This window comes from Oncorhynchus kisutch, linkage group LG10 (genome assembly GCF_002021735.2).
Source record: "Oncorhynchus kisutch isolate 150728-3 linkage group LG10, Okis_V2, whole genome shotgun sequence".
Lineage (NCBI taxonomy): Eukaryota > Metazoa > Chordata > Actinopteri > Salmoniformes > Salmonidae > Oncorhynchus > Oncorhynchus kisutch.
This window is the reverse complement of record NC_034183.2, coordinates 26,675,577-26,702,835: the sequence shown is the minus strand read 5'-3', so window position 1 is coordinate 26,702,835 and position 27,259 is coordinate 26,675,577. Positions and strand designations below refer to the sequence as shown.

Below are 27,259 nucleotides of genomic sequence, written 5' to 3'. Positions count from 1 at the left end.
TCGCCAACGTCTGTCCCAAAAAAGCACGATGCGTTTCTATGGGCTTATTTTGGATCTAAGCTTGTCGCCTTTCGGACAACCAACTCCCATTGTTAGGGCGGAGACATGAGCATCTCGTCATTATATACAGATATCTGTTTTACCCTGCTTTTCCCGGCCCTGTCTAGATGGGATACAGATTTTGTCGAATTGACGTACATATTTTTGCATTTTAGCTACCCCAATTATTTTCCTAACCTTAATCTAATGACCCTAACGTGCTACTCTAATTCTCATAACCTGCTGCGTAAATTCCCCTAAACTCTACTACGAAAATTCAATTTTGACAAAAACTGTATCCCTTCTAGACATAACCGCTTTACCCGACCCTCACAGATAATTCTGAAAAGCGTCCATGTAGCTAGCTACAGACAGGTAAATATATTTTCTGCATATATATTTTTCTAAACATATGAGCTTTATAATATTGCCATTTGATACGTTGGGTGTGTAGCTAACATGAACTATAAAAGCCATCTAGAACTAATTATCTACAATAGCTAGCTAGGTTAACGTTAGCTAACGTTAGTTAGTTTAGGGCAATTCCACGTACACTTAACATTTTCATTGAACTAATATCATCAAAATCAATAAATCAAAGTAGTTTTTACCTGAATGTAGTATCCTGTTGAATAAAATAAAAAAATGTATATTGCTTAAACATGCATTAAATTATACTGTTGCTGCTTCCTGTTGTCATGACTTTTTGATTTGGCCGAGTATCAAAACAGTTTTTTAAAATTCCTAATCAATATGCTGAAACAAGTCGTGATATTTTTAAGACCAATGGATAAGTTATTCGGAACACACGTTTTTCAGATGACTTGTATCTTGCTAAATTTGTATTTTAGAAACTGCATACGCACCAATATTTACCAAATGGTCACTCAATTCTGGAATTGATTAGCTTGTTCTACTGTATAATTAGTAGCGCGCGCAAATGAATCACTCACATCGATATTGAAATTATTGGAACTGGGACAATAACAGCAGCGACATGTACCGTTTGCGCTCATCTAACAGACAACCCTCAGTCTGTCCTCGGTTGCAACACTCACTACCGAGTTCCAAACTGCCCCTGGAAGCAATGTCAGCAAAATAACTTCTTCAGGAGCTTCATGAAATGGGTTTGCATGGCCGAGTAGCCGAACAGAAGCCTAAGATCACCACCATGCGCAATGCCAAGCTGTAGTGGTGTAAAGCTTGCCAACTTTGTTACTCTGGAGCAGTGGAAATGCGTTCTCTGGAGTGATAAATCACACTTCACCGTCTGACGGACAAATCTGGATTTGGTGAATGCCAGAAGAACGCTACCTGCCCCATTTCCTAGTGCTAAGTTTGGTGGAGGAGGAATAATGGTCTGGGGGCTGTTTTTCATGGTTTTGGCTAGACCCCTTGGAGCCAGTAAAGGGAAATCTTAACGCAACAGTAAACAATGAAAGTCTAGAATGTTCTGTGCTTCCAACTTTGTGGCAACAGTTTGGGGAAAGCCCTTTCCTGTTTCAGCATGACAATGCCCCCTGTGCAAAAAGCATTCTCCGTACAGAAATGGTTTGTCGAGATCGGTGTGGAAGAACATGAATGGCCTGCACAGAGCCCTGACCACAACCCAATCAAATGCCTTTGGGATGAATTGGAATGCCAACTGCGAGCCAGGCCTGATGCCCAACATCAGTGCCCGAACTCACTAATTCTCTTGTGGCTGAATGGAAGCAAGTTCCCACAGCAATGTTCCAACATCTAGTGGAAAGCCTTCCCAGAAGAGTGGAGGCTGTTATAGCAGCAAAGGGGGGACCAACTCCATATTAATGCGCATGATTTTGGAATAAGATGATTGAGGAGCAGGTGTCCACATACTTGTAGTGTATATCTATCTATAGATGGCAACCAGTCATAGCCAGGAGCCATGTTTCCATCCACAGTTTTTTATGTGAGTAAACTCATACCTTATAAAAAATCACAGCTGTGAAGGAAACTGGTAGGTTCGGTTCAGTTTTACAAACGGAGACAGATAATTGGTTAGTTTGACATGTTTGGGATTGTTTTGTGTTGGTAAAATTAATTATGCACAAATATTGATATAACCATATCAAAGTAGACTTGGAGTCGCGTGATGATATGGTGCGAGGTCCTCCCAATATGACTAGTGAAACCATGCAGTTTATTATGATCGATTAATTCAATTATTAACTTCACAGGGTGGTGAAAGTGCTTGGTAATCTTGATCCTTCTTTCCAATAAATATAGAAGTTCTTATTCTGGTGACATGATGATTGATGCTTGGCTGCAGTTTGACAAATACAAATATTCTTGCTCTTATCCAAAATAATCTCATGTAGACTAAGACTAGCCTACCTGCACTGTATCTGTGAGCTGTTGGCTAGAGTAGGCACATTTGCTATTTAATGCAACCGTTTTTGTGACAAAACTATCGGTTTCTATTCAGTAAATGAAAATGTACACATTTTGTGACATTTATCTTGCATGTCTGTTTGGTGGAAACACACCACTGGTGGGAAAATGTGCATAATTTCTTTGTGAATTTTTGAATAGTCACATGAAAATCTATCGCCAATTGGATGGAAACATAGCTGCTAACCACGTTTCCATCCATAGTTTTTATGCGAGTAACGTCATACTATATATACAGTTGAAGTTGGAAGTTTACATACACCTTAGCCAAATACATTTAAACTGAGTTTTTCACAATTCCTGACATTTAATCCTAGTAAAAATGACCTGTTTTAGGTCAGTTAGGATCACTTTAAGAATGTGAAATGTCAGATTAATAGTAGAGAGTGATTTATTTCAACTTTTATTTATTTCATCACATTCCCAGTGGGTCAGAAGTTTACATGCACTCAATTTGTATTTGGTAGCACTGCCTTTAAATTGTTTAACTTGGGTCAAACGTTTCAGGTAGCCTTCCACAAGCTTCCCACAATAAGTTGGGTGAATTTTGGCCCATTCCTCCTGACAGAGCTAGTGTAACTGAGTCAGGTTTGTAGGCTTTGTTGCTCGCACACACTTTTTCAGTTCTGCCCACAAATTTTCTATAGGATTGAAGTCAGGGCTTTGTGATGGCCATTCCAATACCTTGACTTTGTTGTCCTTAAGTCATTTTGCCACAACTTTGGAAGTATGCTTGGGGTCATTGTCCATTTGGATGACCCATTTATGACCAAGCTTTAACTGATGTCTTGATGTTGCTTCAATATAGCCACATAATTTTCCTTTCCTCATGATGCCATCTGTATTGTGAAGTGTACCAGTCCCTCCTGCAGCAAAGCACCCCACAACATGATGCTGCCACCCCCGTGCTTCACGGTTGGGATGGTGTTCTTCGGCTTGCAAGCCTCCTCCTTTTTCCTCCAAACATAACGATGGTTATTATGGCCAAACAGTTCTATTTTTCTTCCAGACCAGAGAACATTTCTCCATGTGCAGTTGCAAACCGTAGTCTGGCGTTTTTATGGCAGTTTTGTAGCAGTGGCTTCTTCCTTGCTGAGTGGCCTTTCAGGTTATGTCGATATAGGACTCGTTTTACTGTGGATATAAATACTTTTGTAACTGTCTCCTCCAGCATCTTCACAAGGTCCTTTGCTGTTGTTCTGGGATTGATTTTCACTTTTCGCACCAAAGTACGTTCATCTCTAGGAGACAGAACGCGTCTCCTTCCTGAGCGGTATGACGGCTGCGTGGGTCCATGGTGTTTATACTTGCGTAGTATTGTTTGTACAGATGAATGTGGTACCTTCAGGCATTTGGATATTGCTCCCAAGGATGAACCAGACTTGTGGAGGTCTACAATTTATTTTCTGAGGTCTTGGGTGATATCTTTAGATTTTCCCATGATGTCAAGCAAAGAGGCACTGAATTTGAAGGTAGGCCTTGAAATACATCCACAGGTCAATTCCTCCAATTCACTCAAATGATGTCAATTAGCCTATCAGAAGCTTCTAAAGCCATGACATAATTTTCTGGAATTTTCCAAGCTGTTTAAAGGCACAGTCAACTTAGTGTATGTAAACTTCTGACCCACTGGAATTGTGATAAAGTGAATTATAAGTCAAATCTGTAAACAATTGTTGGAAAAAATTACTTGTGTCATGTCGAAAGTAGATGTCCTAACCGACTTGCCAAAACTATAGTTTAACAAGAAATTTGTGGAGGTGAAAAACAAGTTTTAATGACTCCAACCTAAGTGTATGTAAACTTCCGACTTCAACTGTGTGTGTGTGTGTGTGTGTATATATATATATATATATATATATATATATATATATATATATATATATATATATATATATATATATATATATAAAAAAACAAGCTATTTATCAACTCCTCAAACAATAATTTGGGTTTCTAAATAACATCAGGGTTGGCTTTCATTTGAATGCTAGTTTATCCCTCAAATCCATGAATTCATGTGAGGCCAGAGATGGTAGGAGCACCCAATGTTTTCCTTGCCACGTGGTCAGAAAATGACAGCTGCTTCCTAAGCAATGATTTATATATACATTTCCAGTCAAACGTTTGGACACGCCCACTCATTCAAGAGTTTTTCTTTATTTGTACTATTTTCTACATTGTAGAATAATAGTGAAGACATCAAAACTATGAAATAACACATATGGAATCATGTAGTAACCAAAACATTTTTAACAAATCAAAATCTATTCTTCAAAGTAGCCACCCTTTGCCTTGATGACAGCCTTTCACACTCTTGGCATTCTCTCAACCAGCTTCACCTGGAATGCTTTTCCAACCATCTTGAAGGATTTCCCACAAATGCTGAGCAATTGTTGGCTGCTTTTCCTTCACTCTGCGGTCCAACTCATCCCAAACCATCTCAATTGTGTTGAGGTCGGGTGATTGTGGAGGCCAGATCATCTAATGCAGCACTCCATCACTCTCCTTATTTGTCTTATAGCCCTTACACAGCCTGGCAGTGTGTTTGGTCATTGTCCTTTTTAAAAACAAGTGATAGTCCCACTAAGCACAAACCAGATGGGATGGTGTATCGCTGCAGAATGCTGTGGTAGCCATGCTGGTTAAGTGTGCCTTGAATTCTAAATAAATCACAGACAGTGTCACCAGCAAAGCACCATCACACACGCTTCACGGTGGGAACCACACACGCAGAGATCATCCGTTCACCTACTCTGCGTCTCACAAAGACATAGCAATTGGAACCAAAAATCTCTAATTTGAACTCATCAGACCAAAGGACATATTTTCACCGGTCTAATGTCCATTGCTTGTGTCTTGTCCCAAGCAAGTCTCTTCTTATGATTGGTGTCCTTTATTAGTGGTTTCTTTGCAGCAATTTGACCATGAAGGCCTTATTGACACAGTCTCCTCTGAACAGTTGATGTTGAAATGTGTCTGTTACTTGAACTCTGTGAAGCATTTATTTGGGCTGCAAGGCTGGTAACTCTAATGATCTTATCCTCTGCAGCAGAGGTAACTTTGGGTCTTCCTTTCCTTTGGCGGTCCTCATGAGAGCCAGTTTCATCATAGCGCGTGATGGTTTTTTCAACTGTACTTGAACAAACTTTCAAAGTTCTTGACATTTTCCGAATTGACTGATCTTCCTGTCTGAAAGTAATGATGGACTGTCGTTTCTTTTTGCTTATTTGAGCTGTTCTTGCCATAATATGGACTTGGTTTTTTACCAAATAGGGCTATCTTCTGTATACCACCGCTACCTTGTCACAACACAACTGATTGGCTCAAACGCATTAAGAAGGAAATATGTTTAACAAATTCACTTTTAACAAGACACACCTGTTAATTTAAATGCATTCCAGGTAACTGCCTTATGAAGCTGGTTGAGAATGCCAAGAATGTGCAAAGCTGTCATCAAGGCAAAGGGTGGCTACTTTGAAGAATCTCAAATATAAAATATATTTTGATTTAACACTTTTTTTGGGTTACTACATGATTCCATGTGTTTTTTCATAATTTTGATTTCTTCACTATTATTCATTTTATTCACACTGGCCTTGACTTTGAATGAGGAATCAACTCTTTTGCCAGTTCACTCAACTTATTTGGTGGGCCGAGTCCTCTTAGCATTGTGAATGCAATGTTTAGCATTGAAGATTTTACAAAAACACATTGACTTAAACTTAACTTGCAATCAATTTGTTTTGTTTGATGTACATTTCAAGTGAAAAATCTGAGTCTCATCATCATTCCGTTACTATGGAATTGCCCTTTAGCTAACATCAACATTGGTGCCATTGTTGCCTTTTATTTTGGCTTTGTTGTTAAGCCTTTTGATCTAACTCAACATTTGGGTGGTTTATTTTGTTATTGACAGGTCACGAGTCTGATCATCATCTGCTGAAAATTGGATCCAATGGATCAATATGTGAGATATGGAAATATTGGTCAGTCAGAAGAGCTTTTTGTAGGTTGAGCCAAATTTGATCCATTCTTCAAAATGAGAAACAATTGAATTATACAATATCTAAAATAATCAGCTAGATGTTTTATTGATCTATGGTTTATTCTAACACCAACCGTGGTCTGTTCTAGGATCAATCATTGCATTGGAGTGAGGTTAAAGAGGAGGCGGAAGAATGTCAGATTTCAGCTGTGCCATTAGGAGTTGAAACGTCACAGGTTTTTAAAAAAGAGGACACTGATGGACAAGATCCTTCCTTTGAAACAGTTTCAGACGTCCATGGAGTCGCAGAGCAAGAGCGTGGACCTAAAGGCAAGGTAAGTAGCTCCTCAACACTTTGCAAGCACCTTTGCAAAGCCAGGAGTTATACCCTATATAAGTCCCGCCTGCTTCCTGGTGCAGTCTCATACTGTTTTTGAATGGGCGTCAAGCTTTTATCACCAAATACATGAAAATGGCGTCAATCAAATGTATTTATAAAGCCCTTTTTTACATTAGCCGATGTATAGATATACATACAATTATATTTGTAAGTGAATTTACCTTTACCCAATGCCTTTTATGAAGGTTTTCGACAGAAAAAAGAATGCAAGGCATCAGAAGTAAAATAATCCAGGAATACGAATATAATTGTACATGCATGTATATCTTTAATGCCTGGAGTCTCATCATCATTCCGTTACTATGGAATTGCCCTTTAGCTAACATCAACATTTTATGATATAAGCTTGATACTGAATGAATTATGTTTTCTCTGTGTAAGGTGCTGCCTTCACCAGCCCCAGTCAAAGAGGAGTCTGAAGAATGCTCCCTTCTGCCAGTAGATGAAGAGGAGGTTACCTTAATTACAGTGAAGGAAGAAGAGAATGAAGATGGGTTGAAGTCAGAAGATGAGAATATTGTGAAAGTGTCAGTGCCTTGGGAGCCGTTGGAAATATCACCATCATACTCAGATACAGATGATACAGAGGACAGTGAGATGGAAGGTGATAATGTGCGGGTGAGTTTAAGCATTTAATAACAGTGAAATAGACACTTTGAGATGTTTTGTATGGTCAAACTGAACGTTTTTTTGTTCCACTAGTTTTGAACATTCTTTACCCTACCTATTATAAGCTGTGTACACCAAACCACAAAACTAGCCTTCAACCTTCATGTTTTCTGACACTATGTGACTGCATTTGGAGTGTGCTACTGACATACAATAAGTAGGCTATAGGTGTAGCGAAAATGTCTAAACTTAAACCAGATCTGAACTCGAGAACCAACTTCTCTCATTGAAAACAGCATATGTGACATCGAGATTAGTCAGGAACATTTATTCCATTGCCAAAATGGACAAAAAATTGCCAGTAGGTGAATTCTGGTCATAAAGTCAGTATCTTCCAATACTGAGTTTTGTGAGATTTGAGATTTGGGTTGGGTTTTGATTTCAACAATGCTCACTAACATGGGATAAAGAACTGCGGTGATTGAGCCATATCCAATTGCACGGCAGAGCACACAGACTCTAGCTATTTTGTCATTAACTTATCCTGTTGACATTTAGAAAGTTCACATAGAAAATTCCATTGAACTGTCTTGTGTTGATTAAAAACAGCTGGACATAATGAAATCGCATCTAAAAAATAAATAAAGTTTTGCAAAAGCCTAGTGTCGAATAAAAATGAAGTGATTCAAGTGTTTCCATTATCCATTTAGGCAAAGAAATTGTCGACAGCCTGTGTGCCCTCCCACCTATCTGTTTCATGTCTCAGGTTGCGAGCAATAGCCAGAATGGATAGATTGCCAGAATTTACTAATATTTGCCATGTTCGAATAATTCTCATGTGCCAACATATCGCTACGGTCCGTTCCATGGTGTGACTTGCACTCCTGTAGATATGAAATAAAACTTGGATGGTGAAACATGCATTAAGCAAACAAGAAAGCAAAGTTGAAGCAATTTAGGCATTCTTGAAAGTCAAGACAATCTTTGTCCTGCAATGAAGCATTGTTTTTATCGTTGAAATATACATATTAACAGGTGAAATCGGAAGTTTACACACACTTAGGTTGGAGTCATTAAAACTCGTTTTTCAACCACTCCACAAATTTCTTGTTAACAAACTAGTTTTGGCAAGTCGGTTAGGACATCTACTTTGTGCATGACACAAGTAAATTTTCCAACAATTGTTTACAGACAGCTTATTTCACTTATAATTCACTGTATCACAATTCCAGTGGGTCAGAAGTTTACATACACTAAGTTGACTGTGCCTTTAAACAGCTTGGAAAATTCCAGAAAATAATGTCATGCATTTAAAAGCTTCTGATAAGCTAATTGACATAATTTGAGTCAATTGGAGGTGTACCTGTGGATGTATTTCAACCTTCCAACTCAGTGCCTCTTTGCTTGACATGATGGGAAAATCAAAATAAATCAGCCAAGACCTCAGAAAATAAATTGTAGACGTCCACAAGTCTGGTTCATCCTTGGGAGCAATTTCCAAATGCCTGAAGGTACCACGTTCATCTGTACAAACAATACTACGCAAGTATAAACACCATGGACCCACGCAGCCGTCATACCGCTCAGGAAGGAGACACGTTCTGTCTCCTAGAGATGAACGTACTTTGGTGCGAAAAGTGAAAATCAATCCCAGAACAACAGCAAAGGACCTTGTGAAGATGCTGAAGGGAACAGGTACAAAAGTATTTATATCCACAGTAAAATGAGTCCTGTATCGACCACTCAGAAAGTCCACTCAGCAAGGAAGAAGCCACTGCTCCAAAACCGCCATAAAAACGCCAGACTATGGTTTGCAACTGCACATGGGGACAAAGATTGTACTTTTTGGAAAAATGTCCTCTGTTCTGATAAAACACAAATAGAACTGTTTGGCCATAATGACCATCGTTATGTTTGGAGGAAAAAGGAGAGAGGCTTGCAAGCCGAAGAACACCATCCCAATCGTGAAGCACGGGGGTGGCAGCATCATGTTGTGGGGGTGCTAAGCTGCAGGAGGAACTGGTGCACTTCACAAAATTTATGACAATCATGAGGAAAGGAAAATTATGTGGATATATTGAAGCAACATCTCAAGACATCAGTCAGGAAGTTGAAACTTGGTCGCAAATGGGTCTTCCAAATGGACAATGACCCCAAGCATACTTCCAAAGTTGTGGCAAAATGTCTTAAGGACAACAAAGTTAAGGTATTGGAGTGGACATCACTCCAATAGAAAAGTTGTGGGCAGAACTGAAAAAGTGTGTTCGAGCAAGGAGGATTATAACCTGACTCCGTTACACCAGCTCCGGGCCAAAATTCAGCCAACTTATTGTGGGAAGCTTGTGGAAGGCTACCCGAAGCGTTTGACCCAAGTTAAACAATTTAAAGGCAATGCTACTAAATACTAATTGAATGTATTTAAACTTCTGACCCCCTGGGAATGTGATGAAATAAATAAAAGCTGAAATAAATCATTATCTACTATTGTTCTGACATTTCACATTCTTAAAATGAAGTGGTGATCCTAACTGACCTAAGACAGGTCATTTTTACTAGGATTAAATGTCAGGAATTGTGAAAAACTCAGTTTAAATGTATTTGGCTAAGGTGTATGTAAACTTCCGACTTCAACTGTAGAAAGGAGTAGGAATTTAGATTTAAATGTGGAGTGGAGTGGAGCTTTATAGTTACGTGCACCATCAAAACTATTCGGCAAGCGTTTATTCGAAAAACACTGTTTCCATCATCATTTGTTGACAACAAGAAAATTCACCCCTGTCGAACGAAGAAATGTCGCTCTTTAGAGCTTTTTTTGTTGTTGCAACATTTCTTTTGTCAAATGAACCTAGTTCAATAGAAACCTGCCTAGTGAGACAGACATGTCCAGCAGCGCAGCAGATTGACTCTGAATTTGTACTTAAGATATACTGCACCAAACACCTTGCGCCACTAAAACCTCCTCTGTAAAACTTGATAGAAGTTATCTTAGATTTATTCTGACTGTTTTTAGGAAGTGGTACTAGCTTTGTACCTATGGTGTCTCATGGGGGACAAACACCCAGTATCCGCCACATTGAACCACACCCCCAAGACTGAAATTTTGTTTTTCTTCATGAGCAACAGAAAAACGTGTAATCGGTGCATTCAGTCGCTTTTTAAGCCTAATGCTTCAAAATAAAGTTACGATTTCACAAACACGAAGCATAGCTTTCTTGAGCAGATACTAGCTTGAGTGCTGGGTCTAGTTAGTATTTAGCCAATTGTTGAAGGTAACTGACTTTCGGACTCAACTGAATTCACCCTCATCTCTGCTTCAAAGGACTGTGAAAACGATGAGCATGACGTTTCAGTAGGATTGAAGATTGAAGATTGCAGCAGGACATCATTGGATCAAGGGACTGCACCAGGTACAGATGAGAAAGCGAATAATGTTGATATCAGTGTGTAACATAGGTGGGATGGATTTCAGTTATTGTGTAGACATATGATTGTGTTACATTAGCTCATTAGCTACGGCTCTTTATTGAAATAGAACTGCAATTCATTTTGTTTTTCTCTTTCCTTTAGGTGACTCTAAAGGTGTGTCGTCCTTCTATCCATGCCCCCAATGTGCGCTCGGCTTCACCATAGAGCGCTTTTTCCATGGGCACCTCAAGAGGGACCACCCCAAAGAGTACATCGCAATGTTGAAGTCTGGGAAAATCATAGCAAAAAAAGAAAACAGTTTACAGCTGACCCCAGCCACCTGCCCGCAATGTGGCAAAAGCTTCTACAATAAATATGTCATGCAAACGCATCAGAGGACTCACACAGGGGAGAAACCCTATCATTGTGTAGACTGTGGGAAGAGCTATGTCTGCGCTGAATCACTTAAAACACACAGAAGGACTCACACTGGGGAGAGACCATATAAATGCTTTGAGTGTGGGAAAGGATTTGGAGAACGATCCCAACGGATTAGACATGAAATGATCCACACAGGAAGACCATATAAATGCTCTCAATGTGATAAATGTTTTTGCTTTTCCAGAGATTTTAAGAGACATCAGTTGACACATAAGAAGACCCATACTGGACATAGACCCTATAATGTCCGCAGGTGTAAGAAGTCCTCTGGCCAGCTAGAAGCACACCAGAAAACACACAAAGGAAAAAAGACTTTTCAGTGCTCTGTGTGACAATTGTTTTGGATTTTTCAGAGACCATACCATACATCAGTTGACACGTACAGGGGGGAAATCGTTCACACAGCACCTAATGTCCTATAAACACCAGCCTGAGAGGCTTGAAGGAAGTCACAATATCATCTGCTACAGAATCGCAAAGTGTCAAAGATGTGTGCCCTCGACTCAGTCTGGTGTCAAACTTTAACCATAACATTCAACACTGGCAGACATTTGATATTGGTAGTTAAATAGGTCAAAAGTATGAACATCTTTACTTAGTTCCAACAGATAATTGTAGACTAATAAGGGAAATGTCTTCCCACACATATAATCATGCTTATTACATACCAATTAATATAATCAGTAAATCAAATACTGGAAAATAATTGATCAATTCATTTTCCCTTTACAGTCCCGCTTTGGTCAAACAGACGTAAACATACGTGTCGCGCCCTATGACCACAGATGCCTTAATGCATATAGATTACTACAAATTTCAGTGTGTAGACCCCCACAATCAACCTGCCATTTAAACAACAACCAGTAGCATGATAGAAGTTTCGATAAGATCTCCCCATGCCTGCTCCACGTGCTTAGTCTCAGGACACATGCATCGATAGCTCAGATGCTGTACACAGGTTGCTTCGCTCAGCCTAGTAGTTGAGAGACAGGGCAGTTGTGGATGCTGTTTTTCAGCTGGTTAGAGAGGCTGGGGTCTTGCACTGATCTGGTCAAATTAATAGGATGCGTATAGGTACCCTCTGGGGGCTGTATGGCCATCACCTCGAGGAAATGATAAGATTAATTAGGCCATTACAAATACATATTACCACAAGTACATTCTTGACACAATAATTTTTAACAAGACACACATGATTAGTCATCAACACATGTCTCCGTTCTTGATTAAACACAGGCATAGTTATACTCTTGTCTCACAACAAAATGATCTACCATTCCCACTGGAACTGTCAGATCCCCTATTGATTAAATTTTTTTCCCCTGGTTTTGAATGAGGTTAAACCCCTTTTCATTAGATATGTAGATATGGTTCTGTGTGGCTCAGTTGGTAGAGCATGGTGCTTGCAAAGCCAAGCCAGGGTTGGGGGTTTGTTTCACACTGGGGACCGCTACGAAAAAATATGAAAATGTATGTACTCAGCACTGTACGTCACTCTGGATAAGCGCATCTGCTAGATGACTAAAATGTGAATGGAAATGTAATATCATATTTGTATATCTCCTTCAGGATAAGCAAATACAGCAGATATAACATTTTAAGTACACAGTGCTGAGCTGTCTGTTTATTTTTATTTTACCAGGCAGGTCAATTAAGAACAAATTCTTATTTATAATGATAGCCTTTTTACCAAACAAAAAGTCATATTAGTTATAATTTCTATTTAATTTGTCCACCTAAAAGTAAAACATTCCATACTCCAGGATTATCCAATAAGTGTCTCAAATTACACATACTCCTATTTTCATTTACTTTAACCTGGAGCCCCAAGTGTGGCTCCCAACAGGTTTTTAAAAAGGAAACACTTTTGTTCACAGGGAGGACACAGCACCCTTTACTTTCTCATTATTGGAAGGCATAGTTTGTATTTTAGTCTTAAGTTTTACTGTAGAATTACCAATCTCTGTTGGATATTCTTTATTTGCTATATTATAAATGTCTGTTATTTTTTTATTAATATGTAACTATAAAATACATCAGCCATGTATCAATGTTCACCAAATTAAAAACGTAGTAACTATCACTTGAACTACTCAATCACAGTCATGAAATTTGTCAGGCAACTCAAGGGCTTCACATACTCTTTTTGAGAGAAAAAAAAAGTATTTATTGTCCTGTCAGAGAAATTTCACATATCAACACGGCTACCTTCTCAGCCTAATCTTATATTTCGACCAAAAGCTCCAGCCATTCACACGGCTGGCCCTTCACATACCACCATCTTTTCTCCATGTTTTTGTAACTTTGTTCTACCATGACAAAAGAAGCAGACATCTAACAGGGGATGGTGAAAGGCAAGTCACAAATATAGAACCATAGTTCCAAAAGTAGACCAGTGGCAACCCATCATTCAGGGCATGTGTTTAGCAAAATAATACGAATATATATTTTTTGTTGTTGTTGTTGACAGTTTTGCATGTTATTTTGGCATTAATACGTGTCACATATCAGTTCACAAACAATGTAAAAGAACAACATTAAGTTAATAAAGCCTCATACAAACATGGTCTCTTTTTTGCTTTCTTGAGTAAGGCCGCTCCAAAATGCAGGTGTTTCAGCCTAGCTCAGTGCTTTCTGTGGTGGTGGGGCAGCCAGCGTAAAGTACAGAGCGTAGGGGTTGGTAATGTCCTCCACTTGTGCTGTGATTGGCTCAGTGTTCTGTCACTCATGGGGTCACTACGTCACCACAAAATCTACAGGGAGAGCTCGGAAATTCAAGCCCCTTGGGTGCTGCCATAGATTTACATTAGAAGTCCCCATCCAAGAAGTTTGGCCACAGATAAAATGACGTCAAATCACGTTATATCTACCGAAGCTTTGATTGGATTGATCATGTCAACATTATGCTTTCAAAATCTTAGCTAGCAAGCTAGACAAGCAGTCATCATGAATCAAGTTGAAAATCTACTGGCAAATCCTTGTCATATGAAGAGAAATTATAGATAAAACGTATTGGTGCTCATCGGCCATTGGACATAAACATGACACAACAAGTTGGAAATCGCAAATTCAACAATGATTGGTTTGGAAGGAATCAGTGGCTAACTGCAAGCGTTGCAAAGCAGTATCAAAAAGGAGACCGAGGGTTGCTAAACCCTGGTCCCTGACAGCGGAACTCACAGAATTCACAATTGTGACCATCAGTCTTGAGATTAGAGAACCCAGCAGATTGCACCTCCTAGAGATGTATACGGCTTGTTGAAGTGAAGTAATCACAATTCTACATTGAACGGGCCGGTGCTCCCCCACTTGTCTGGTTTCACAGAACCAGATTGAGTGGTCGTGCCACCCCCAGGGCTTCTCAACCTTAGTCACTAAACTGAACCAACAACGTGACACTGAACATAGGCTCTTTATGGCTGACTTTTTAAAACTAATCTGAACAAGATTTCACTACCCTGCTACACAAAATACACACAGTAACACATTTTTTTTGTATAGCAGTGTCACAAAGGAGATCAGCCGGTGGTTGCTAATCGCTGGTCCCGGAGAGCTCTAGCAATTGTGTGGTCAGTAAACTGATTGGTTACTTTTCCACCAGGCCAACACCACCAAGGCAGATGTCACTTGAGTTTTAAAGATTTAGTTTTGCAGCTCCACCACACAAACCACACACAGCTGATTTGGTGTTCCACTCTGCTGACCTTGTACTTACAGAATTCCTGACTTTGTTCAGACTGCCACTGTACAGAAAGTCCATTGGTGTCTGATACTGGTATACATTTTTAACCAAGTTGACTACAACAAGACCAATATTAAAGACCAATATTACTACTTGATGATACAACGAGGCTCTTTATACCAAAATCTACATACTTTTGTATATATAGTGTATGTGGACACCCCTTCAAATGAGTGGATTTGGGTATTTCAGCCACACGCGTTGCTGACAAGTGTATAAAATCGAGCACACAGCCATGCAATCTCCACAGTCAAACATTGGCAGCAGAATTGCCTTATTGAAGAGCTCAGTGACTTTCAATGTGCCACTTTTCCAACAAGTCAGTTTGTCAAATTTCTGCCCAGCTAGAGTTGCCCCGGTCAACTTTAAGGGCTGTTATTGTGAAGTGGAAATGTCTAGGAGCAACAATGGCTCAGCCTCGAGGTGTTAGGCCACACAAGCTCACAGAACGGGACTGCAGAGTGCTGAAGCGCGTAGCATGTAAAAATGTATCTGTTCTCGTTTGCAACACTCACTACCGAGTTCCAAACTGCCTCTGGAAGCAATGTCAGCAGAATAACTGTTAGTCGGGAGCTTTATGTTACGTCGGCCAGGCCTAATCACCCAACATCAGTGCCCGACCTCACTAATGCTCTTGTGGCTGAATGGAAGCAGCAATGTTCTAACATCTAGTGGAAAGTGTTCCCAGAAGAGTGGAGGCTGTTATAGCAGCAAAGGGGGGACCAACTCCATATTAATGCCCATGATTTTAGAATGAGATGTTTAATGAGCAGGTGTCCACATATTTTTGGTCATGTAGTGTACAGTGCCTTCAGAAAGTATTCACACCCCTTGACTTTTTCCACATTTTATTGTATTACAGCCTGAACTTAAAATTGATAAAAATGTAGATTGTTGGTCACTGGCCTACACACAATACCCAATAATGTTAAATTAGATTTTTTTTTTCTTAGATTTTTTACAAGTTAAATGCTGTAATGTCTTGAGTCAATAAGTATTCTAAGGACAAGCCCTCCCCTAACTCGGACGACGCTGGACTAATTGTGCGCCGCCCCATGGGTCTCCTGGTCACGGCCGGCTGCGACAGAGGCTGGACTCGAAACCAGAATCTTTAGTGGCACAGCTAGCACTGTGATGCAGTGCCTTAGACCGCTGTGCCACTCGGGAGGCCCCGAGTTACAGTTTTGACTTAATCTACTTGAACATCGATGACCTGAAAATGGTTGTCTAGAAATGATCAACGACCAATTTGACAGAGCTTGAACATTTTTGAAAACAATTAATGGGCAAATGTTGCACAATCCAGGAGTGGAAGCTCTTAGTCTTTCTTACCCAGAAAGACTCACAGCTGTAATTGCTGCCAAAGGTGCTTCTCAAAAGTATTGACTCAGGGGTGTGAATATATATGTAGATGGTTATTCACACGATTAACATTTTCAAAAAACATGTTTTCACTTTTTCATTATGGGGTATTGTGCGTAGATGCGTGAGGAGAAAAAAAGAATCAATTTTGAATTCAGGCTGTATAACGCAACAAAATGTGGAATAAGTCAAGGGATATGAATACTCTCTGAAGGCACTGTACCAAGGGAAAACAACCTCTCAGTGAGAGAAACCATGCACGGAATGCTCCACAAAAGAGGAGAACACGTTTGACTCACCTCCAGAAAGCTAATTCTGAAGCGTTGCCGAGCACCGAGCACTGGCGAAAACCTTAGCATCCAATCCTCATCGCCAACTATAATGGGGATTTCAAGGTGAATAAAAGAGAAGAGCAGTCGCACATAAAGTCTATCAAAATCAATCTGCTTTCATACAAGTTGCAACAGGGAGACACCTCCAGCACAGAAAATGTCAAAGGGGAGATTTTAAACGCCACTAGCAGAGCCACACAAGGAAGAATAAGTGTCAATGCTGTCAGTGTGACAAGAGTTTCTTCAGAGCGGCTCACCTGAAAACCCATCTCCTCAGTCACAGTGGAACCAAAACACTAGTCCGCTCTAACTGTGGGAAAAGGTTCAACCAGGAATGAAACTTAGAAAATCAACATTAGAGTAAAGTTGTAATGAACCTCCATCTGTAGAAGTACAGATATGATGATGAATGTGAGTAGTAGGTGAATAAACAACTTATTATGAATTATAATCAATTGCAATAACACAACATTAGTTATATTAGAGTGGTATGAATGATCATCATTAAGTGAAATCATCTAATTCAGTTCCCAATACACTAAAATAAAATAATTTTTCATTGTGATGTGATTTAGACAGACTTCCATTGGTGGTTGTCCATTGAGTAACTTGATAATATTCTAACCTCACTCTAACCAAACAAACTGTGGCAATTGTAAGTTGCAACACTTATGAACACATGTAGACATTCCAGTACAGCGTTGCACAGTAATGGGTTACTATAACGCACGGACCTGTTACTCATAGGAAGTTTCATTGTGTGTCTGACACACTAATTAGGAAGTGAGAGTCAATGTTCTTGCAAATGCAATCATACCCACTGATATGTTAAGTTTGATTTACTAGGAGACACTGTGAGCAGACACACTGATGCGGATTGCACCAGCTCACACATTTACATATTACTTTGACATGCTGTACACGTCTATTTGACTAAGGAGAGAGAAGACTAACATTGATATTGACACGATTAAAACAAATAAGTACACATGGTTCCCCTTTATCTTCTCATCCTTGTCTTTGTCCATGGACCACCAGGTGAGCCTCTCATTTACAATGAATATGTATTATAGTTGTATGTTGATGGATGTCTTGGGGGTCTCTAACTTTTGATAGTTAATCAGATTCTAAAGTGTTTTTAAGTATTGGGTGTGGTAATTGCATTAAAAGCCCTTAAAGGGCTTTTAAGGGCTTTATATAGGCCGACACATAGTGAAAAATAATCTATGTTTTAGAAATAGGTGCTACATTCAATACTGTTCTCTTGTATTAGAGGAAGCAGTATTAGCATACTGTGAAGAAAAAGGAAATTGTTGTGCAATGTTTTATTGGCCTGTGGTGTCTTAAAACCTCACTGTCCACCCGATATCCCCCCTTTTCTTTTGAGTAAAAATTGTATTATACTCATAAATCATGTTTTTAGAGATACAAACAAATATTTGATATTTTAGCTTTTCAATAGACAGAATAAACCATTATCCACCTTATTCTAATACAGCTTTCACAAATATATTTGAAATGGATGGCACTGAGCAGTCTACTATCTATTCATTCAACACAGGTTGCAACAGCCTGTGGACGGTGACAAAAAGTACTGCAAAGAGTGGCGGAGCCATCACGATCCCCTGCCACTACCACCGCATGTTCAGAGACCATGTCAAATACTGGTGTAAGGGCAGAACCTGGGCCTTATGTAGAGTGATGGCAAGCACCGACCCAAGGCGGAGCAGAGGAGACATGTCAATCACAGACATCCCAGAGGAGCTGGTCTTCACTGTGACCATGAAGAACCTACAGGAGACTGACACCAACAGGTACTGGTGTGCTCTGAAAGTGGGTGCGATAGGCAAGCCGGATGTCAAAGTCTCCGTGGACCTCACAGTCACCCAAGGTAAGCGCCACTTAAATGTACATTTTTGACCTTACACTAGTTTTTGCATTGCATAATTCCTGTAAAAAGTCTGCGGAAAGGTAGCATATTACATCAGTAATAATATTGTATATCTTTTCCATCAGGCTCTCCTGATCTGTCAGTGGTTGATGAGCTGGTATCTGTTGAGGAGGGGGGCAGTGTCAGTGTACAGTGTCTCTACAGTGACACACTCAGAGGCAAAGAGAAGAAGTGGTGCAGGAGTGGGGACCGGCATTCCTGTCAGACACAGACAGATACTAGCCAGAATGCATCTGTTGTGATCAGTGATGGCAAGAGGGGAGTGTTCAATGTGACAATGAAAGAACTAGAGAAGAAAGATGCAGGCTGGTATTGGTGCTCTGTTGGAGACCTACAGGCTGCAGTTCATATCAATGTCACTCAGAGATCCACAGCACACAGGAACACTGCAGGTCAGTTGATGCTGGTAGAGTGAAGCACTGTTACACTGTAGTTTGTTTGCACCACCTTATGCTTGTGCTGTAGTATTCTGTTGAAGCTTTTTTTCTTCATCAATGAGAACATTGTTATACTGAAAACACTGAAGTTGATATTTGCAGTATTATTTCAGAAGCAAAATAAGGTAATTTTTTTGTTTCATTTCTGAATTCCTACCCATGTTTCCTTCCACAGAAGCAGTGACTACTCCAACGCTGCCCATGTTACACTCCGCATTCTCGACATTCACAGACTCCACAGCTACCTCTGCCTCAAAGACAAACCCTTCCGCCACAGTAGACTCTGCTCTGACAACATCCTCATATGGCTCTGCAACTCCATATCCATCCGTCTCAGTTCCATACATCACAATCCATTCTTCCACACTGACTTCTTCACTAACAACAGTACATTCCACATGCTGTCCTTCTACTGAATCTACATCTTCTAACAAGAAAATCAGGTATGTTTTGATTGATACTCAAAGAATTCTATTCAAAGTTCACTATTTTTGCTGCATTACTTCTATGCTTTGCCACAAGATGTCACCCTCTGTATGAAAATTGATTTACATGTGAGTCAAGTTACGGTTTCTAACTTGTGCTGCTTCCTCAAATTACAACTTTTCTTTTTGTTACCATTCTTTGATCATGATTTTATGTTATTTTCAATTTTAGAAACCTGCCCTGGCATGCTCCTATTCTCATTGTGTTGGCCATGGTGTTGATGGTTATTGTTGTTATGGCTGCAGTTAACATCTATAGATCTTCCAGGAATAGTAAGTGCTCTCCTCCTTCAACTTTATCATTTCTCTTTCGGCTCCAAAATAAATAAATACATTTTTAGTGTGTTTTCTTAGGAACATACTGTTTCCTTTTTCAGCCTGACCATTTGATCACTGTTATAAAGCTGCCCCATCCCTTGACTTGTCTCTCTCTTATCTCCTGTCAGATATCAGACTTGTGGAAGGAGAGATGACTGAGCTGGTGATAAATCAAGATCAATGATATCAATTTAAAGAGCCTAAAAATACATTTGGATCATAAAAATTACTGTAAGTTTGCTTTAATATCAACCAAAATAATCACATGTACAGTACATGTATTGTAGTAATAACATACAATTAGATAGAGAACAGAGAAAAAATGCATGAAACATTAAACAATTTCAATAGATTATTCCGTTGTGGCTGCAAACCATTCAAATGAATTGTCATCATAAGAGCACACATACACACAAATAGATATCATGTGTAATTAGCTAACGTTACAAAACGAATCAATAACCGAATTAAAAGTTCAGGAAAAAGCAATGTGACTACACATTATTGTACAATAGCATTCATCTTTATGTAAGGTTTGTATCTTTATAACAGAACTGAAAGAGCTATAAACATTTGAAGATGTCTTTCAAAAACCTGACATACTGGAGACTGAGACGATCGATCCTAAGACAGACTGCATCCCTAGGTGAGGGGGATTAAAATGATTAAAATGACACACATTGTCATGTTCCATTAATTTTGTACATTAAATGAAGAATAAATACAAATGCAGAGACGTTGATTTACCTGTTTCCTGTTTTCCTTAGAGTTCTGTCTTGTTTTTGTCTGACATAAATAGTGTGTTAAATAAAGTATAATCTAATCATACATGGTCATTTTTCATAAGATATTTGGACTCAACGATTTAAGTGATAAAAATACGTAGCACTTACTTTGGTAGTCTCTCATCACCAGAGCTGCTGGGATGTTGCATGCCAAAAAATACCAGGCCAACAGCACCTTTCAGCAGAATATCCAGATATCTCTCCCAGTCCCAACTAGAAAACAAAAAAATAAATCATCTAAATTAGCTTATCTGTTACAGTATATCGACACTAATGAATAAAAAAAATCAATAGTTTCACCTCCACCTTGAGTCATCATCCTCCGTTGCTCTCAGAGTCAAGACCAAAGGGAAAGTAATCAGATTCATGGTTGGAGGAGATATTGCTGTGAGGGGAAGGACATTTGAATCATTGATTTGTGTAGCAAGCATCACATGCAGAGCACTTGTAAATGAAATATAAACAAGTATTATTATTATTATTATTGTTGTTATTATAATTATTATTATTCTATTGTTTCAATAAATGTCTCTTGAAAATGAAAGATGTACAAGGTACAATGATCTTTTGTCTGCATTATTTGGATTCTGAAGGGGGCTACAAAGCCTTAAATGTGAGTGATAGTGAATCAGCTTACATGCGTTAGATGCATTGAGGACTGAGATGTACACCGGGATCTGCTTGTCTCCTGCTATGCACCAGTAGCAGTCGTTATCGTTCATCTCCAGATGTCTCATTGTCACAGTGAAGGTGCGACTCCATGTAGTGATGATCAAATCCATGCGGTCCTGAGACGCCTGCTCTCCCTCTGCAGTCAAGCAGGAGCTCCAGTTCCCTGCAGGTTTCCCGTTCCAACACCACATCTTCTCACTGTCATCCATGATGTCACTGTAGAGACACTCGGCAGTGGTGCTGTTCCCCTCCTTACCAGACACCATGTTGCTCCTCACCGACACATCTGGGAAGCCTGGAATATGGAAACAGAAACAATACAGACAAAGCAAGCTCATTCTCGCGCATCACACAGAGATCCAGGGTTGGGGTGAATTAAATGTATATTCAGAGGTGGGCAGAATAATCATGATATCGATGGATGCTCCCTGGGAACAGACTGGCAGAACAAACATGAATTACAAGTCTACCTAATTGTTTAAAACATAATGTATGGCTTTATGTTGTAATATGTCACGCCCTGACCTTAGATATCTCTGTTTTCTATATATAGTTTGGTTAGGTCAGGGTGTGACTAGGGTGGGTACTCTAGGTTTTTGTATGTCAAGTTTTTTTTGTATGTCTAGGGTTTTTGTATGTCTAGGGATTTTGTATGTCTACGTTGGCCTAATATGGTTACCAATCAGATTGGGGATCATATTTAGGCATGCCCCCCCCCCCCTTTCTGGTGTGGGATCTTGTCTATGTGTAGTGGCCTGTCAGCACTAAATTGTATAGCTTCACGTTTTGGTTGTTATTTTGTTCGTTTGTTCGGTGTTCATTCTTTTAATAAAGGGAATGTACGCATACCACGCTGCGTCTTGGTCTCCTTCATACGACGAATGTGACATAATATAGCAAAACTTATATGTTTAGAATACACCATGGATGGAAATGGAAACTAATTCAACAAATATTTCAGGGGAAGGAAACCGGAATATAACTCCTACTCATTCACACTCCAGGCTGGTGTAAGTACCTGTCAGGTTGCTGGACACCCTCTCCTCTGCCAGGTCACAGAGACTCTGGGCGACATACGGGACACTGCTCTTCATGTCTCCAAATGTATCAACAAGGAACACATTCTCTGGATTGAAGCGCCTTGAATACTAATGCCCATGAGAGAAACGCCTTGTTTCCTTAGAAGATGTGCTGACACTTCCATGTCATAGGGATCAGTGGATTCTCCATCTGTGATGACAATTCCAATTTGTGGAACACCCTCACTTGCCCTGCTGCCTTTAACCTTCTTAACCAGAGCCATCATAAGCCTCAGGGCCTTTCCAGTATATGTGTCACCTCCCGTTTGTACAACGGAGTAAATACCCTTCAGGATTTCACTTCTATTCATATGATCATTGAGCCTGAACACAACTTCTGGTGATGTACTAAAATTCATCAGACTGATTCTGATATGGTCGGTGCCCACAAACAAAGAGTGCACCAGGGTATCCAGAAACCTCTTCATCATCATAAAGTCTATATATTGTATGGTAGTAGATTCATCCATCAGGATAACAACATCAGCCTTCACTCCCTGTGGGGAAACTGAAAGAAGAGCTGTTTGTCACAAACTTGATGATAGTGTAACATTACAAATGAACTATATAAGGATAAACTACTGAAAATATTTTACTACCTTCTCCCTGAGCTTCTGCCACTTTGCTGGGGTAGACAATCAGAAGAACGACAAATGTCCATTTGGGCCCCATTTTCACGCTTTTGTTGAAAGACAAATATTAGAAATACATAGTTATTTAAACTGCAACTAGACAAACTCAGAGATGTTTATTACTAAGACTACTATTTTATAACTTTGTTACCCCTATACCATTACTATGACTACTAATGACGATTAAATACGTGTTGCTATATTACTTACCTGATTCATCAAGAAATGTAAAGAAGATGTCCACTGTATTTTAACCAGAAATCCTCACTCTCAGATTTGACTGTACACCCCTCATAGTTTGCAGGTCATGGGAGACACAAATATTTTCTGCCAGCAAAGTACTACTGTCCTTCCTCAGACCACAGACTGTATTGTCATATGGAAGCATAATTGCCATGGTAACACAAGAGGAGCACACACACGATATGTGAGCACACACCATTATCATTGTCATCACTTAGATACAGTACTTCCTGTGAAATTCTCATAAATGAACAAAAAACTGCTATGGTCCAACACTTGTGATAAAAAGGACCCACGAGTTTCGTCGGTAGCACTAGTAGGTTGGTTGTAGAATACCAAGTTCTAGTAGCTGCTTGACCACTCTATTTTGAGTGCCTGAGAATATTGGATTTCAAGGTTTCCCGATGTGAGCAGAAACAAATATCAATAGTGCTACTGCTCAATTTGTTTTCCATTTGCAGGTCCACCTGTGTCTCTGGCGACTCAAATTATTATTTCTAAGTGAACAGAACATGGTTTGAGGCCTGACCATTTCTGGTTGTTTAGGAAAATGCTGCTTGTTTTGCTTATGACAATATCGAGAGCATACTGACATGGCAACTCAGCCACTGACCGCAAGGCTCTATAGCTGTCAGACTGGCCAATAGCTTTTACCCCCAGACCACCAGGCTGCTGAATAGCTACCACTAGGCAGCTACCTGCTCCCCCCCCCTCCCAACAGATATTTACCCTGCCCCCACCCCCAATGGATATGTATCATTGTTACAGTTGTTAAAAACAACAGACACCGCTACAGATTAACCTTGTTTAATCAGCTATTTCAGTATGTAGACCCCCCCCCCCCACACACACACACTGTTCACTCAATTAGGTTAGTACTGTGGAGCAACTAAACTCAGCCAAAAAATAAACGTCCTCTCACTGTCAACGCGTTTATTTTCAGCAAACTTAACGTGTGTAAATATTTGTATGAACATAACCAGATTCAACAACTGAGACATAAACTGAACAAGTTGAATAATGTGTCCCTGAACAAAGGGGAGTCAAAATCAAAAGTAACAGTCAGTATCTGGTGTGGCCACCAGCTGCATTAAGTACTGCAGTGCATCTCCTCCTCATGGACTGCACCAGATTTGCCAGTTCTTGCTGTGAGATGTTACCCCACTCTTCCACCAAGGCATCTGCAAGCTCCCGGACATTTCTGGGGGGAATGGCCCTAGCCCTCAACCACCGATCCAACAGGTCCCAGGCCTGCTCAATGGGATTGAGATCCGGGCCCATGGCAGAACACGGACATTCCTGTCTTGCAGGAAATCACACACAGAACGAGCAGTATGGCTGGTAGCATTGTCATGCTGGAGGGTCATGTCAGGATGAGCCTGCAGGAAGGGTACCCCATGAGGGAGGAGGACGTCTTCCCTGTAACGCACAGCGTTGAGATTGCCTGCAATGACAACAAGCTCAGTCCGATGATGCTGTGACACACCGCCCCAGACCGCCCCAGATGGTCCCTCCACCTCCAAATCGATCCCGCTCCAGAGTACAGGCGTCAGTGTAACGCTCATTCCTTCGACGATAAACACGAATCCGACCATCACCCCTGGTGAGACAAAACCGTGACTCGTCAGTGACGAGCACCTTTGCCAGCCCTGTCTGGTCCAGCAACGGTGGGTTTGTGCCAATAGGCGGCGTTGTTTCCGGTGATGTCTGGTGAGGACCTGCCTTACAACAGGCCTAAAAGACCTCAGTCCAGCCTCTCTCAGCCTATTGCGGACAGTCTGAGCACTGATGGAGGGATTGTGCGTTCCTGGTGTAACTCGGGCAGTTGTTGTTGCCATCCTGTACCTGTATCACAGGTCTGATGTGTGGTGGTTCATTTCTTACAATCAAATGAGGAGAGACAAACTTATCACACAAGTCAGAGTTATACTTCAACTAAATCTTTAATAGTGAGAGCTTTACAATAGCGATGGCTGGTCGACGAATCACCGTCTCTGATGATCCGTTGAGAGCACCGAGACAAAAGAACAAAGGTCTTTTATAGCCAAGATACACCCCTTTCAACCTACATGATGAACAACAGATATATAGAATGGGTCACAAGGTTAATATCTGTATGAAAGATACCTATAATACAAAGCAGACAGTATCTGCTGTGTCAACAGTTTTCATTGTATAGACCAGTGTCTGGCCCTCCGACTCCAAACTGGAACCATCTCCCCCTGGTACGGTATAAACAGAAAACATTAACCCATGCTCTGGAATGCGCTTTAGGTTTTATCACCCAAATGACATCGTAAATCTCCTGTCAGTGTTATCTCCCAGAGGCCCATCCTCAGTAGAACACACAAACAATAGTTAAGAATAGTCTATTCTGTTGAAATAAAACAACCATTTGATGCAATAAAATCATTATAACATAATCTTGCAATTTTGCCACCATAGATGTTCGGATGTACCGATCCTGTGCAGGTGTTGTTACATGTGGTCTGCCACTGCGAGGATGATCAGCTGTCCATTCTGTCTCCCTGTAGCGCTATCCTAGGCGTCTCACAGTACGGACATGGCAATTTATTGCCCCGGCCACATCTGCAGTCCTCATGCCTTCTTGCAGCATGCCTAAGGCACATTCACGCAGATGAGCAGGGACCCTGGGCATCTTTCTTTGATGTTTTTCAGAGTCAGTAGAAAGGACTCTTTAGTGTCCTATGTTTTCATAACTGTGACCTTAATTGCCGAATGTCTCTAAGCTGTTAGTGTCTTAATGACCTTTCTACATGAATTGTTTATGGTTCATTGAGCAAGCATGGGAAACAGTGTTTAAACCCTTTACAATGAAGATCTGTGAAGTTACTTGGATTTTTATGAATTATCTTTGAAAGACAGAGTCCTGAAAAAGGGAAGTTTCTTTTTTTGCTGAGTCTCGAATGTTTCTGATCCATCCTCAGTTTTCTCCTATCACAGCCATTCTAAACCAAGATGGCATAGCAGTCAGACGTCCTTTGTCCTCGTCTTGTCGTGTCCCGTGCATATATATATTTACATCTTTCTTCGCATATCTTTTATGTATTTTCTTTTCCAAAAAGTCAACTTCAAAACACTCTCCTGCAATCCGCCTCACCAATTTTTCAAAAAGTATTATTTACCTCAAATCTGAAATCCACAATAGAAGCTAGCCAGAAGCTAGCCAAGAAGCTAACCAGAAGCTAGCCAGAAGCTAACCAGAAGCTAGCCAGAAGCTAACCAGAAGCTAGCCAGAAGCTAGCCAGTTTACTGGCTAACGTTAGTATTCAGCTAACCATGGTTTGTGGTCATCAGCTATCCTTTAGCTCGAAAAGCTATCACATGTTTTGTACAAAGCGACTCAAACCAGAACATACCGGACCTATTTTTCTCTCCATTTCCCCGGATTTCAACCGCAAGCTCTGGACTTTTACACCTGGATCTCGCAGCTAGCTAGCTGCTATCCGTGTGACTATTGGCTTACGTCGATCCCGGAGCAAACATCAATTATTCCGGAGCTAGCCAGCTGAAGAGTTCCATCAGCCACTCCTGGGCTACAATCACCTATCCGGACCCGTTTTACTGCCGATGCGGAGCCCCACCGGGCCTTTACGAGTGGAAAACCGACGTTATCTGCCTGAGGGAGTTATCCAACTGGCTCCTCCGTAGTGACATTACCTGAACGGCCATCTGCGGCTCGCTAAGCTCTCTTATCGACTGCTATCTGAATAGGTCTATCGGACAATTTTTCTTGGGTCACTATAGCTATTTTGCCAATTGGATTGATCCCATCTACCACACGGAACCCCACTAATCTACCGACGGAAACGCATGAGGTGGCTTAAAACAGACCTCCATCCTATGCTAGCTTGCTACTGATGGCCTGGCTAGCTGTCTGAATCGCCGTGGCCCCAACCAACCTCA

At 40.5% G+C, this 27,259-nt stretch overlaps 3 protein-coding genes across 7 annotated transcripts; 2 read left to right on the top strand and 1 right to left on the bottom strand.

Moving 5' to 3' along the window:
• The first annotated feature begins 1 nt into the window (after nucleotide 1).
• LOC109897969 (zinc finger and SCAN domain-containing protein 2) lies at nucleotides 2–13,856 on the top strand. 3 transcript variants are annotated; one of them, XM_020492671.2, is made up of 6 exons: nucleotides 2–414; nucleotides 6,371–6,460; nucleotides 6,589–6,774; nucleotides 7,221–7,457; nucleotides 10,768–10,855; nucleotides 11,016–13,856. In XM_020492671.2, exons 2-6 carry the CDS (start codon nucleotides 6,410–6,412, stop codon nucleotides 11,624–11,626), a joined length of 1,173 nt encoding a protein of 390 aa, XP_020348260.1. In that variant the 5' UTR covers nucleotides 2–414; nucleotides 6,371–6,409; the 3' UTR covers nucleotides 11,627–13,856. The 3 variants fall into 3 exon arrangements, with proteins under 3 accessions (XP_020348260.1, XP_020348262.1, XP_020348261.1); XM_020492673.2 differs by having other exon boundaries at nucleotides 44–414; nucleotides 6,371–6,421; XM_020492672.2 differs by having other exon boundaries at nucleotides 44–414; nucleotides 6,371–6,440.
• A 3,694-nt stretch (nucleotides 13,857–17,550) lies between these two features.
• Nucleotides 17,551–20,663, top strand: LOC109897968 (polymeric immunoglobulin receptor). 3 transcript variants are annotated; one of them, XM_020492670.2, is made up of 7 exons: nucleotides 17,552–17,768; nucleotides 18,292–18,621; nucleotides 18,747–19,073; nucleotides 19,294–19,561; nucleotides 19,776–19,876; nucleotides 20,050–20,152; nucleotides 20,474–20,663. In XM_020492670.2, the coding sequence occupies exons 1-6, from the start codon at nucleotides 17,720–17,722 to the stop codon at nucleotides 20,103–20,105; spliced, it is 1,131 nt and encodes a 376-aa protein (XP_020348259.1). In that variant the 5' UTR covers nucleotides 17,552–17,719; the 3' UTR covers nucleotides 20,106–20,152; nucleotides 20,474–20,663. The 3 variants fall into 3 exon arrangements, with proteins under 3 accessions (XP_031689270.1, XP_020348259.1, XP_020348258.1); XM_031833410.1 differs by having other exon boundaries at nucleotides 17,551–17,768; nucleotides 19,297–19,561; nucleotides 20,050–20,663; XM_020492669.2 differs by having other exon boundaries at nucleotides 20,050–20,663.
• Nucleotides 20,664–21,002: 339 nt separating this feature from the next.
• On the bottom strand, nucleotides 21,003–21,965 carry LOC109898792 (CMRF35-like molecule 7). The gene is made up of 2 exons (XM_031834959.1): nucleotides 21,344–21,965; nucleotides 21,003–21,091 (listed from the first exon to the last, which is right to left on the bottom strand). Exons 1-2 carry the CDS (start codon nucleotides 21,714–21,716, stop codon nucleotides 21,003–21,005), a joined length of 462 nt encoding a protein of 153 aa, XP_031690819.1. The 5' UTR covers nucleotides 21,717–21,965.
• Between the last annotated feature and the right edge of the window lie 5,294 nt (nucleotides 21,966–27,259).